General features: G+C 40.6%; 2 protein-coding genes across 2 annotated transcripts in view; one reads left to right on the top strand and one right to left on the bottom strand.

The window, feature by feature from the left end:
* The window catches only part of LOC311051243 (NACHT, LRR and PYD domains-containing protein 3-like), a 380092-nt gene that overhangs the window by 144153 nt on the left and 221935 nt on the right, over positions 1 to 14004 (bottom strand). The window lies entirely within an intron of this gene.
* Positions 960 to 13129, top strand: LOC311051771 (myelin-oligodendrocyte glycoprotein-like). The gene is made up of 7 exons (XM_084066407.1): positions 960 to 1089; positions 4501 to 4582; positions 4860 to 5186; positions 6013 to 6096; positions 9059 to 9103; positions 10316 to 10404; positions 10964 to 13129. The coding sequence occupies exons 2-6, from the start codon at positions 4501 to 4503 to the stop codon at positions 10375 to 10377; spliced, it is 600 nt and encodes a 199-aa protein (XP_083922533.1). The 5' UTR covers positions 960 to 1089; the 3' UTR covers positions 10378 to 10404; positions 10964 to 13129.

Below are 14004 nucleotides of genomic sequence, written 5' to 3'. Positions count from 1 at the left end.
ACGTAAGTTTCTGGACAGCTTGGCTTGCAATTGGCCGGTGGCAGGCCGGTGGGCGGTGGCATATGGAATAGACCATTGCAGTCTGAACTGAGGGGGCCCTCAGAGTGAAATTAAGAGAAGCTTATAAAATAAGGGGTCTTGTTGTGGCATTTTCACTCAGGGTTTTTGAGGGCCTCAAATGGAATGAAAAACTGTTTATTTGTATTTTAAAAATAATAATTTCGGTAAATCTCATGAGGCCTCCTGACTTTTGAGGCCCCAGGCGGTCGCCTAACCTTGCCTACAGTTAAGACCGCCTGTGTGTGTGTGTGTGTGTGTGTGTGTGTGTGTGTGTGTGTGTGTGCGTGCGTGCGTGCGTGCGTGCGTGCGTGCGTGCGTGCGTGCGTGCGTGCGTGCGTGCGTGCGTGTGCGTGTGTGTGTGTGCGCGCCTTTTTTTTTTACTGTCTGTCACATGGTTTATGAGAAAAGGCTGGGCTGCCTGCATGAAATGTCACTGCTGTCAGATAGGGAGGGCGCACCAATCACACTGCACTGAGCCAAGTTTCACTGTGAGTGTGAAGGAAAAAATAATTGCATGACAGACAGATGTAAAACGTTTTCCGTGGACAGTGGACACTAACTCTAAAATTCCCAATTTCCCAGGTGCCGGATTTCCCTAGTGTCCGGTGTGTGTACACAGGCGGTCGTAAATTTCCTCTAAAGCACGTGACTTCATATCAAACTGTCTCTCCCAGCCCCGCCCCCTTGCTTCAACAATATGGGAATAGGCAGTTCGCGTCTTATGCACGCCCATAGAGTTAAGAGGTGCGGTCAGATCCTTATAATGTGCACCGGAGGTGGGAACACATTCAGTTGGCTACGTATATGTCCGAACGCACCCTCAGCGCGAGCGAGCGCTGTGCCTGCCCTGTCAACTGAGCCGTCCTACACCACATCACACCAGTTTTGGGTACCCATCGTCAAAAAAAAAGGAAAAACAGCGCCCTCTGCTGTTTTTTACCTTTGATTTGAGAATCCGTTCTTGAGAGACTACACCAGTCCTGACTCCTACATACACGGATTCTCCTGGTCTCCCTTCACTGGCTGCCGGTGAGTTTCAGAATTGATTTTAAAAGATTTTACTGACGACTTTTAAAGCCTTGCGACGTCAGGCTCCCAGATACATGTTAGACATGCTGGGCGAGTTACTTTATATTTTTAATAGATTATATTACTTCCAGTGTTGGGCAAGTTACTTTTAAAAAGTAACTAGTTTAATATAGTTATTAGTTAAAAACGTAATTAGTTACTTTACTAGTTACTAAATTATGAAAGTAACTAGTAACTAGTTACTTTACTTTACTTTTTTTTTAAAGAAGAAAAAATGTATACAATAAAATTAAAAAATATATATTATTTCCAAATGATTTTGATAGGCTATACATAACGTTTATTTGTTTCTTCTTCTTTAGAAATATTTTCTTTCACATCAGGATGTAATGATCATTACACTCAGAGCAATAACCCACCTATCTCCCACACTCCCTCCCCAGTCAGTTATCAGTTTGAATGAATTTGATTGACTTAATTTAACTGACTATATGGGCGCGCTCTCACCAAAAGTTGGCTGGCCGCTGTTAAACGCAGGTTGTGCGCGGCCACAGTTTTTTTTGCAGCCAGCGGATTCTAAAAAAACGCTGTGACTCACCTGTCACTCACATTCAAGACCGTCCCCGTACCCCGCACCGCCTTGACGTTGCCAGGCAACCACTGACGCACATCAGCATCTGTCTTTGCACTATCACACTTGGGGGTACGACAACATACACATTCAGATTTAAAATATAAAGTACTTAGCCCATGGCCACGGATGTTAAAATCATGTACGGGCCCTCATAAGTATCCGTAACTTCCTTATTGTTCAATAAAAAGCATTTTAATCCAATCAGTGGACATTTTCTCCGTATGCTTTCAACTGCGCGACCCTAGTGGTTGAGAGGTGTATTGCACTGTTGGTACATTATAACTCCATGGGAAAATGGCCACCAATCGGATTAAAATGCTTTTTATTGAACAATACGGAAGATACGGGTACTTCTGAGGGCCCGTACATGATTGTAAAATCCGTGGCCACGGGGTAAGAACTTTATATTTTAAATCTGAATGTGTATGTAGATGTACGAACCCCAAGTGCAAAAGAGAAGACTATTTTTTAACTGACAAGGCTATTAAATATATAGTTAGAGTAATATTATTACACTAAATATATTATTACGCTAACCTGAAGCCTTTGAGACCGCACTGACTTGTAACCAGGCCAGTTCTTTAATGTCAGTCATAATGGAACTCTTTCATGGTCAAATCATAAAGTACTGGGTGAGATGCAACAGCTACAACCAGTTGGTCCACTGAGAGCACCATGTTGCTTCCTGAGTCTTGGGACGGTCCGGACTCCGGAGGTAAAATAAAAGTGCGGTGAGAGCGTGCCCTAAACCTTTTTTTAATTTTAAAATTAAAAAACTCTCACACTTATGCCAGTGTACTGTATCACACACACACACACACACACACACACACACACACACACACACACACACACACACACACACACACACACACACACACACACACACACACACACACACACACATACACGTTGCTCTGTGGCACAGTGAGAGAAAAAAACATTGTAGTCGTTATGAAATGTAGTGGAACAATTAAACGTCTTTCTGCACTGTAGTGGGCTGGCCCTGCTGCTTTCACTGCTATTTTGCTGACTAGTTCTCTGAAGGCAACAATCTGTTTAGTTGAGTCTGGGTGAGAGTGAGACGGATCGCTTGGATTTGCCTGTATGATCCATCCAAGCCTGCCTGTCCTGTTCGGCCTATTCATACTCGACGTAAGACCCTTAAGCAAGGGATAATGCATGGGGAGGTAGTCATTATTGAAATTTAAAGCCCTTGCGCCTCGGTGGTTAATCGCCCTGAAGGGCTTTAAATTTCAATAATGACTACCTCCCCATGCATTATCCCGCTTATTACACGGCTACTTAATAAATACATAAATACATTTACCCAAAAGTAACAACAAAACGAAGTATTTCCTTGCTTACGGCAATGAAAGTATTCCATAAGTATTGGGCTGGGCGGACAAGTTCGCCTCGCAAAAACAAATGACGAAATGGAAAAAAACTCGCCCCAAAACACACTCGCCCCCCATTCTATTTACTGCCGATTTGCCTGTAATACCGCCGGATTTGCCCCGGGGCGACTGTGTTTTGGGGCGAGCGTTTTGGTATTCCCCCGTTGTTGTGCCACGATAAACAAGGAAGCGCAGTGGATCAAATAGAATGACTTCTCGGTTATTGCATTGTCTATTTCTCACTTCAAATGTTTTCAAAAACATTCTTGAGAGCAACGTTTAGTTGTAAATGACATTGTTTGTTTGTTTACATGGCTGTCATGTTGGATAAAGCATATAACCAAGCAGCACAGGTTGACATGAGCAGGTGTTCTGAGTCTCTGATTACACAGCGGTCCGTTATAGAGCTCATCGGTCATTATCCAGAAATAATGACCGATGACTGACCAATCAGAATCGAGCATTCAACCAAGCCGTGTAATAAGTAAGCATAAGGAACGGAGGGGGGGACCAAAAAGGGGAGGGGGGATGGGGGGTTTGTGTCGATTATGTCATCCTGACGTACCTGACGTACGTTCACTGATGACAGGCAAGCCGCTCTGCGGGGGAGACAGTTCAGTTGGATCACATAATGTAACGCAGTAACGCACCTTTTTAAATCACTGTAACTATAGACCCCTTATAGACCCCTTAACTAACAGACGACGTCACACTGATAAGAACCAGTATGCGTGCAACCAGTATGTGCTCAATGAAACCCATTCTATCAGGTCTAGGACGCGCCTCACTAGCCAACACACAAGAGGGGGTTGGGGTGTGCTGAAACCAGCGCACCCCAAAACAACAGGTTGAGAATTGATTGCGTGAAACAATCACCTGTGTCCAGTCTCAATGTTGGTAAACAAATAATTGGTCTATAACGGCGTTGGAAAAGGTAACTAGTTACGTTATTAGTTACCACAAAAAGTATTTGCGTTATGTAACGCGTTACGTTAGTAACCCATCTTGAATTTGAGATTTTGTCACCTACCTGAAAATGTATTTTCTGTTTATTAAAGAGCTGGAGAGACAGGGAGACTCCTGTTACTGAACAAACACTCTATAGCAATGATTACTATCAGAATATAGTGCTTTAACCTTTTAACCAAAAACTTTTTAAAATATCACTTGCCCTACCTTTTAAGCAAAGCCAAACAATAAAGAAAATACGCTCCCTCCCCTTGTTGAGAACAATAGAAACGCTAAGAGATGGCAACAACAGTAGCAGGTGTATAGCCTATTTAGAATCAAGATTATCACTTATGTCACATTTTTACAATCAAGTGCTGAAAAGGTTTTCTTTCTTTCTTTCTTTCTTTCTTTCTTCCTTATTGTTTTTAGATGAAGATGGCGGTCTACTACCAGAGATGTTTCTCAAGTCTCCTTCACATTTCAGTTCTGTATCTGTTCTGGTACAGTGGAGGTAAATTACACAACAATTAACCTACAGTTTATGAAATTGAAAATTGGTTTAGACCGTGTATACAATTTACATTTAAAGTCCCTGTAACACTAATTAAATCATTTTTTTAAAAACACATTATACATGTATTCATGCCTGAAAACATGTAAAAACTGTTTTATTGTATTTACCTTGGTCCTTACCTGTACCTCTCCTGTGTTTCATTTTCACTGCTGTTGCTACTATGACTCCTGAATTTACCTCCACAAATCAATAAAAGTTTATCTTATCTTATCAGGGAATTGTCTAGTAGTGGAAACATCTGTTGGAGATTATGCTGTTCTACCATGTGGAGTTGATCCCAATATTGATGCTACTGAAATGGCTGTAGAGTGGTCCAGACCAGACCTACCACATCATCAATACGTGCATTTCCAGAGGAACGGGCGAGAATTTGATGAGAATAAGAATCCTTCCTACAAGGGAAGAACTTACCTGTTCATGGATGAAGTGAAGAAAGGCAACGTGTCCCTCAAACTGTCCAGAGTGCAATCAACCGATCAAGGAATCTACACATGCTTCCTTCCTGAAATCCCTAATAGATTCACTGTTCAACTCACTGTTGGTAAGACAATACATTTTCTGATAAATGATGATTGTTCACTTGAACATTATGAACCTGTAACCTTTAATGATCTAACAGATACTCCACTGAGTGAATTTTTCTGAAAGAATGAAACCATGATTTATTCGCCACAGAACCAGTTTCAGTGGATTGGGAATTGGGAAAAATGGGAGAAAAGGGGGAAAAGAAAGGAAAAAAACTGTGAATTGAAAAAAGAGAAAAAACAGGATGAAATGTTTTCACCTTTAGGGCGCGCTCCCACCAAAACATGGTTGGCTGCTGTTAAACGCAGGTTGTGCACGGCCACATTTTTTTGCAGCCAGCGGATTCTAAAAAACGGGAGTGACGCGCCTGTCACTCACTTTCAGGACCCTCCCCGTGAGATAAAATAAAAGTGCGGTGAAGGGTGCGCTCCCACCGCACTTTTATTTTACCTCTGGGGCGGAATCTGCCAATGCTTTGTCAAATGCATGGATCTTGGTCTTGCAGATTTATTCCAAGAATCCACGCATTTGCATTGACAAAGAATTGGCAGATTCCGCCCCATAGGTAAAATAAAAGTGCGGTGGGGCCGTGCCCTTAGTCAGAGAAAGAAAGAATTTTGTAGTATGCAGAAAAATATTACTTTTTTTGTTGTGTTCATCAGTATGTCATTACATTTCTACCTGAATTGAATCAGTTAATAATAGATATGTATTTGTAAAGGAAAATCATAATGTTTCTTCATTTGACAATTCAACTCAAATACAGGTTTCAATTTACCATTCAGGTATTTATTATAGTCTGCTTCTATCTCTCTGGTCCACCTCCCCTCCTCCCCGTCTAGCGTCTATGCTCAAAGTCCCTGAGGTCAGCTTTGGAGACTCAGTGGACAATCCGGGTATGAAGATCCCCACTGATGATGACACTGGTAGGCATGTTTCTTAACTGTCCACAGCCCTCCAATGAAACACAGATTGAGTAGACAGTTCAGTCAGACAACTCTTGGATTGGATTAGAATATATATTTATTAAGCAAGCTTGAGCATGGATATAGAAAGCATGAGGAAGCATAGTTTGGCGTCAGGGCTCTGAATCCATTCACTCCCTGTAAGAATAACATTTTAATAAATGTTACATGCCAAATAGCATTTACAGGGAATGAATAAAGACCCCCATGGGGATCTAGAAACAGAGCCTACAGGTGGATGCCGGGGAGGCGGTGGGATGTCTTTCATGGGCAGCAGCATGCAGGTAAGCAGCGAGCAGCGATACGCAGGATCTCAGCAGCAGCAGCAGCAGTAGCGAAGCACGTCAACTCAGCTAGACAGGGAAGCCAGAGTGAGCAGGTAATAGCGCAGTACCTATAACCACCTGACCAGGAGAAAAAGCGCATGTGACTAGTCACCTGATCGGTTGGCCCAATCCCTTGAGTTGCCTGGCCTGAACTAGCTCCGTAAACTGCGCCTCATAAATGGTGTCATCTTATAATGAGCATTAGTAAGGGTCATAGGGTAGATAACAGCGCCATCTATCGTAAACCACCGAAAACACAAAACTCGTCAGAACTCGTCAGTTGCAGGCTGCGGCAGAATCTGACGAGTTCCCTCGAAACAGGCAAAGAGTTAAGTATGAACGAGGAAGCGTTGTTTATAGTCTTTTGTATGATGGCTGCTTACCAAAAATAACTACACCAGTCATTTTCGGCAAGCAACACTGTTATGCGCTAGTAGTCTAGGGCTGGGTGGCTCAGACACAACATGAAAAGTTTTCCATCTTCCCCAGGTCCCAAGTAGCCACAAGGACCAAAGTCAACTTGCAAAGAAATATAAGGAATTTATTTACAAAATGTAATAATATTGCATAGTAGCAATAATCGTAACCAGAAAAATAAAGAGTTTGTGATAATTGAAGATGACTTTCAAAGAAATAAACAAAAGAGAACTAAATTGAAATTAAGGAATACCCATCCAAAATAAAGAAACCAAATGAACATACAAATCAAAGATCAAAGAACTCTAAAGTAACACAGCACAAATCAAGCTTATATTATATTAAATGAATGAACTGAGCAAACAAATGTAATCGTTGTTAAAATGCATTGGCCTATAGCCTAAATGATTATGGCAAATCATTACAAAATACAGTGATCAAACACGCTAATGGCCACCTATTACCTGGCATTGAATAGCTAGATCACCTGTTAATGACCACATTATGGATGGACTTCATAGGTGCTCCATAGGCAACTCAGAAAACAGCGGAGGAAACCATGCAAGGCACCAACCTGCTCAGTTCATTAGGGGCTCAGCATCTTGCTCAAGGACACTTCGACACTAACTCTGGGGGAGCCTGGGATCGAACTGGGAACCTCACGGTTGCCAATCCAGCCGATCTACCGGCCGCTCTACCCCTGAGCCCCTGCCGCCCCCTATAGCCTATTGCTTTGTTGTGCCTACTTCAGCAAACAATAGAGTTGTTATTAAAAGGTGTTAAAGAGCCATGCATGTGGGGGGCAGATTTCCCCCTGGCCTCTTGACTTCCGCCCCTATCTATAGTTTATAGTTGAGATGGACAGGAAACAGGGAGAGAGAGACGGGGAGAGACACTCAGCAAAGATCGTCGGGAACGGGACTCGAAAAACCGTTGGGTTTCTCCTTTAGGGTGCAGTCACACCGAACTTTAATTCTGCCTATGAGGGCGGATTCTGCCAATGCTTTTCAATGGGATTTCTGCAATTCTTTTGCAGAAATCCGCAAATGGCAACAAACCGCTCCATTCCCATTAAAAAACATTGGCAGAATCCAACCTGCATAGGTAAAATTCCAGTTCGGTGTGACCACATCCTTAAAGGACAACTTTAGTTTTTTACAACCAAGGTTTATAATTTAGCTTGTAATTAAAGTAAATAAAAGATGAGTGTTATTTTTTTTTCATTTACTGCTTTCTATAGTTTTAGCAATTTTTGCGATATTTTTTACAGTGGGCGGGGGGCATTCTGTGGCTAAATATGCCTTTTTTACACAATAAAAAAGGTCCTGTGGTCTTTGATGGCCAGATGTGAGTTATTGGGGGCTAGAAGAGCTACTGTAAATAATAATAAAGAAAACACCAGGTTATTGTGTAAAAAAATACATATTTAGCCACCGGACAGAATGCCCCCGCCCTCTGTAAAAAAAGATCACGAAAATTGCTAAAACTATAGAAAGCAGTACATTTAAAAATTTTAACACTCATCTTTTATTTACTTTAATTACAATCTAAAACATAAACCTTGGTTGTAAAAAAACAAAGTTGTCCTTTAAAGACGGGGTGCCGTGATTTTCAGTGATTTCCCCCCCCCCTAAAACATGATCATCAGGTATTATGTTTATACTAGGGGGAAGATTTTTTTCAAAAAAGTGTACAGAAATTGTTAAAATTATGTTTTTATGGGGACACGCCTCCAGTTCATTAAGTATACCTGGTTCTCACCTTAGCACCTCCTCCACCACCTTAGCATCACCCACCTGTCCTAGTCCCTCCGCCTCCTCATGCCCACACCTGTTGTGTTATGATAATGAGGGGGAGGGTATGTTTTTACTATGTCACAAAAGCGCTGTTTTTCTATTGGCACGTTTGACCTTCAAGGTTTCAGCCTCCAGGTAGAAACTCAAAATAGTCAGAGAAGACATAAAACACCATAAAAACACTACCAGAGGGCTTAATGAAGTTCTATCAACCTCATAGACACATGAAAAACAGAAAAAGTGCAAAACTATGGCACGACCCCTTTAAGACAAAGACATAAAGGAGTTGTCTCAAGAATGCAGAAAAAGAATAGGCCAGGCCTACTTACATTTTTTTGTTGTTTGTTGTGTTTGGTTTAATTCAGGTATTTCTTTTTAATTCAGGTGCATATTCAGGTTATCATGACTCATACAATGGATCTACAGAAGGTAGGTAACATTATGTTCTTGTTGTACCTACCAGGTCCAAAGTGCTATAGTGTCAGTCAGTAGCACCTTGTAATAACTAATGGAAAAATGAAGACATCCCCATTCACCAGAAGCAGGGACGTGTGTTGAGTCTATCATAGCATCTTAAGTTGAGTAGGCTTATATAGGAGGGGGGAGTGTCTGATCAAATGAATATCAAATATCTAAATATTGAATCAAGCAACTTAAAAACTGGGGCGCACACAGAAGGTTGAGTTTACATTAAAGTGAAATTCCCCTTTAAAATCAATAGTCTTACTAAGCTTGTATCTTGAACCATAAATAATATTGTCACTTTTGCCAAGGTGGAAAGACGTTCCATGTTGTCACTGAGACATATAATAGAACCATAGACTATTCTGCACTCTAATAGAGTGGATTGCTGTTTAAGTGTCATTTCATTTATTACAAACAATAAAACCTACATTACTTATGCTACTACTTCAGCTTTTTGGTGGAAAGAATGCAGAGAAGCATTCAACTTCTCACGCCAGGTTTGTATGCGTACGCAGGAGGCCCCATGATGAGCAATATTTTGTAGCAATTTTCTCCCAAAAAGCTGTGCTGAAATCAATGACGAGAGTGCAGTCACACCGAACTTTAATTCTTCCTATACGGGCAGATATTTTGCAGAAATACCTGAATGGCAACAAACCGCTCCGTTCCCATTGAAAAGCATTGGCAGTATTAAAGTTCGGTGTGACCGGCCGCACCCTAACCCATTAAACCGGGAAAGCATCTGTGTCATTTTAGATTTTAGATAAAAGCATAATTTTTTGCTTTGGCTATTCAAAAATAGTAGATATACAAGCTACGAGTTTGTAGATCAGCCATTTATTTTTTAATCATGAATATTGAATATGTTTTTTCTTTTAAGCGTATATTTTTTACTGAAATCTTTGCTTCTGGGGGTCCCTGGAACCAGGATCAGTACATGTTATTTGGTTCAGTACATGTTATTTGGTAGATGTACATTTTTTGTCCTCCAACATCGAGGAACTATTTTTAAGCTCATCCAGATGACTTTAAAATGGATATGACTGGGGTGTCAGTCCACCATTATCTGTCTGTCTGTCTGTCTGTCTGTCTGTCTGTCTAGTGCGTGCACGTGTGTGTGCCTCAGTAACTGTATGTAGTTAACTTCATCTTCCATTTTATCTGTCCTATCTCTAGACCATATCTCTGGACCGTTTATCTTGGGGTTGGTTGCGCTTATCATTTGTTTCCAGACCTGAAAATCCAATTGGTGATGAGGAGAACAGGTACAGACTGACACACTGGAGCAGCTCGGCCAACTTTGAGCCTCTATATTAACCCATTTTGGGCGGGAACGCCTATTTGTAACTATACCTTTCAGGACGGGAACCCCTTTTGGGGTTCTTCTTCCTATGTACAGTATATTCTTTTAAATAAATATTTGAAGTTTTTCAGAATTTAGGATTTAGAAGGCGATTTTAGAATCAGCCTCAGGTCTAAATGGGTTGATAAAGGTGCTGAGTAATAAGACAATGTTACTACATCTTGGTCAGAGTCCTGACTCTGACACACCAGACCTGCCTTAATTTGTCTGAAGCACAGTTGAACTCCCTTTCTTCAACAGAACGTTTCTTGTTTGAATTCAACTTACAACTTATCAACAACTTAGGCCTACTGCCGTGCCATTTTCAATCAATCAATCGATCAAGATTATATTAAAAGATTGAATTCTTCTACAGTTCAAAATAATCTCTCTTCTTTCTCCTTCACTGTCTGTCTGCTTCTATCTCTCTGCCCCCCCCCCCCCCCAACCCCCCAAACCCTGCCTCTCTATCTTCTGTCCAGGTCTATGGATGGTGTCTCTGAGGTCAATCCTATGAATGGAGTCTCAGTGGACAAACAACAAAGTCAGGTTGATGGAACATCTACTGCACTCATGTAATCTGACTTTCCTGCTGCACTTTGTTTGAGGGGCACAACATTTATTTTGTGAAAGGCATTTTTTAAATCTTTGGCCATTTTGCTCCCCCATGTGGTCACATGGCGCAAGACCCTGCTGAGTCAACACAAGAAATGTAATTTGAGGTCATTTTGGGTTCAGAATCAGAAATGGTGGAATTGAGGAGGCTAGTGGGATTGTTTTCTTCCTTCTACTGGAAACTGAATCAGGGATCCTACTGTGTGTAGCAAAGACAGGAGAGAGCAAATACATAATTTGCCTATTTTCACTTTGGAACACATTCCATGCCAGAGGTTAATCTCATAATGTACTCACCAGTGCCAACGTTTTATTGTTGTTTTTTTGTTTTTTTCACGTCGCCATAGACCTCGTTAAAATCCTCAAGATTGAGCTCTAAACTGTTTGTAAACTCAGCGGAGATCCTTCTCCGTCGCCCAGTGAAAATCCCATGCAAAACGGAGATCGCCATTTGTAGTTACAACGGTTTATGTTAAACAGTGATCAGCGAGGAGAAAAACTACAAACGAGAAAATGGCGTTTTAGTGTGCACTTTAGAATGGAGGCCGACGGGATCGGCAAAACCGGATCCCGGAGGTGCTACAATGAAATGTGCCGTATCGAAAATTGAAAAAAGTGCAATGTGAACTTTTTTTAAAAAACAAAACAAAAAAACACATCACTTCGCGTAGGTCTACGTTAATGCACTTTAAAAAAATATATATATATTTTTTTACTACTATACTTTTACTATGTTTTAAGATTTCTCTTTATTTGTCATGTATGAATTTTATTTTTCACATGGGCCTGTTAGAGCGCCACCAGGAGACCGCTTTTTGCACAACATTATTTTTTGACAGTACTCCTACAGATGTTGTCCAAACATCACGCAAATCGTTACACAGTATCTCTATAGTCATTAAACGAAACGGGTCTTTCAGATTTTTTATTTCAAGAATAGCTTCCAAAGTTTGCAGGAGTGCTCCATTTTGAACAAAATGCCTCAAATTATGAACACAGCATATGCGCATTCTCACTAGGCAGAGGAAGAAATGTATAAATGTATAAATGTATAAATGTATAAATGTATAAATGTATATCTATAACAGGCCGATTCGTGTTTTTACCTATAACTGCACCGATCTGTGTAAAACTTTATACTTGCAGTCCCTAGAGGCTAAGGAAATGCAGCCCATGCCCTGTAGCGACCACTAACTACAGCTGCTCAGTGGCGCAGCCAGAACACCAGTATAGGCTGGGCCTGAGCAGGAGCGGGTGGGCACGCACGCGCATGTGTCCCCGACCCGCAAGCGAAAATTTGAGGTTATTGGGCGGATATTGGGCGTTTTTTTTTTACTTTATTTCCGTTTTAGGGTTAGGGTTAGGCTAGGGTTATGTTATTGAATTCTTATTTTTGCCTGATTTTACTGTTTTTCTTTTATCAAAAAATTAATTATAAAAAGAATAAAAAATACATTTACAAAACTTTTTTTTTTTTGCAATTGGGTGGGCCAGCTTTCTATGTGGGTGGGCCACGGCCCACCCCAGCCCACCCATGGCTGCGCCTCTGCAGATGCTTCTATTAATTATCACTGGCCAGCTTGGAAGTGACTGTTTGTAGTGTCAGTGTTAAAGTATGTTCCTCAAAAATATCTTTATCTGAATGAATTCCTGAACATGGACATTGCAATGGTTTTAAACATTTCTGTTCATTGAATGTGGTGATAGTTAATTAGGGCGATCACCTCACCCGTCTCTCCTCTGCAGTGCTGGCAATCCTCTGTTGATTGGGAGGTGCCAAGTACTGTAGAGGAGAGGGATGTTTGTTCCCGTTTAATCTTGTAGTTTTTCTAATTGTAAATGTGTGAAGAAAGTGGTGCCTGAAGTAGAAATGAAAAGAATGTATGTAATTGTAGACAACTTATGGGACAAAGTTTGCCTTGTTTAAGTGAATTGATACAAATTATTGTGAGTGTTCTTGGTTACACACATATTTCTTACCTCATGACCATGACCTTCTATTTTAGTTTGAAGTATTATTGATAGTTGCTTATTCTGCCTTTAATTATAAATAAAACAAACATTCTTTTTAAACTGGAAACACATCTCTGCTCTTCTTCTTCTTCTTATTATTATCAACCTGTGGTCTGGTATTCAATGTGTATTGTGCATCATATGGTATTCTCTGGGTGAAACTCCCAGGGTGACTCCAGGCTCCACCCCCTTTTGACCCCCAACCTCATTGTGAGCTTGCGGTCCATTCTGCTGTTCTTATCAATGATAAACAAAACCTCCTAACTCCGCTTTTTTTAATTTCCTGAAAAATGAACATTTTGGGGTTAGCTGGTTTCTGCCGGACAGCAGAGATATACTCACAACCACATGTGTACATTTAGATGCCATTGGAACTATTTGTATTAAAAACGTTTCAATCAAAATCATTCAGACCCATTTCATAGTCATACACAGAAACCACTACTACTATATGAATAATGTGCCAATAGTCATTTTTATTCAAATTGCTTTTGTGCAAAACCTGATGGCACAATTTTCAAGTAACTGCTCTTAATGGTTCAGACTTCAGAAAATGAACACTTCTATAGTCCTAATAAAAACAGACATGTAAATTGACCAGTCTAAATGTGACTTTTAGTAGGTGCTTCAATTTTTAAATAATAAACTTATTGTTAGGGATGTTCGATATTGACTTTTTTTGCCAATATCCGATATTCCGATATTGTCCAACTCTTAATTTCCGATATATGCGGTATATCTTTTCACCAAAAGTCAACTAATTGTCAGGTAACAACATCACATATCTAATCAAATAAAACAGCTATAATATCAATATCATATATAATAAACACATAATACATCTACTATAATACAGTGATGTTGTTAGGTTTTCAATTAAATTAGTCCCGGGACT

This window comes from Gymnoscopelus microlampas, assembly GCF_963454915.1.
Source record: "Gymnoscopelus microlampas genome assembly, chromosome: 9".
NCBI classification, from domain to species: domain Eukaryota; kingdom Metazoa; phylum Chordata; class Actinopteri; order Myctophiformes; family Myctophidae; genus Gymnoscopelus; species Gymnoscopelus microlampas.
This window is presented reverse-complemented; position numbering and strand designations above follow the sequence as displayed.

Excerpts from the sequence above, each read along its gene's own strand:
- LOC311051771 (XM_084066407.1), top strand. The coding sequence starts at position 4,501 with ATGAAGATGGCGGTCTACTACCAGAGATGTTTCTCAAGTCTCCTTCAC. Across the intron at positions 4,583-4,859 it reads TCTGTTCTGGTACAGTGGAG|GGAATTGTCTAGTAGTGGAA; the intron begins GTAAATTACACA and ends TTATCTTATCAG. Across the intron at positions 5,187-6,012 it reads CACTGTTCAACTCACTGTTG|CGTCTATGCTCAAAGTCCCT; the intron begins GTAAGACAATAC and ends CTCCCCGTCTAG.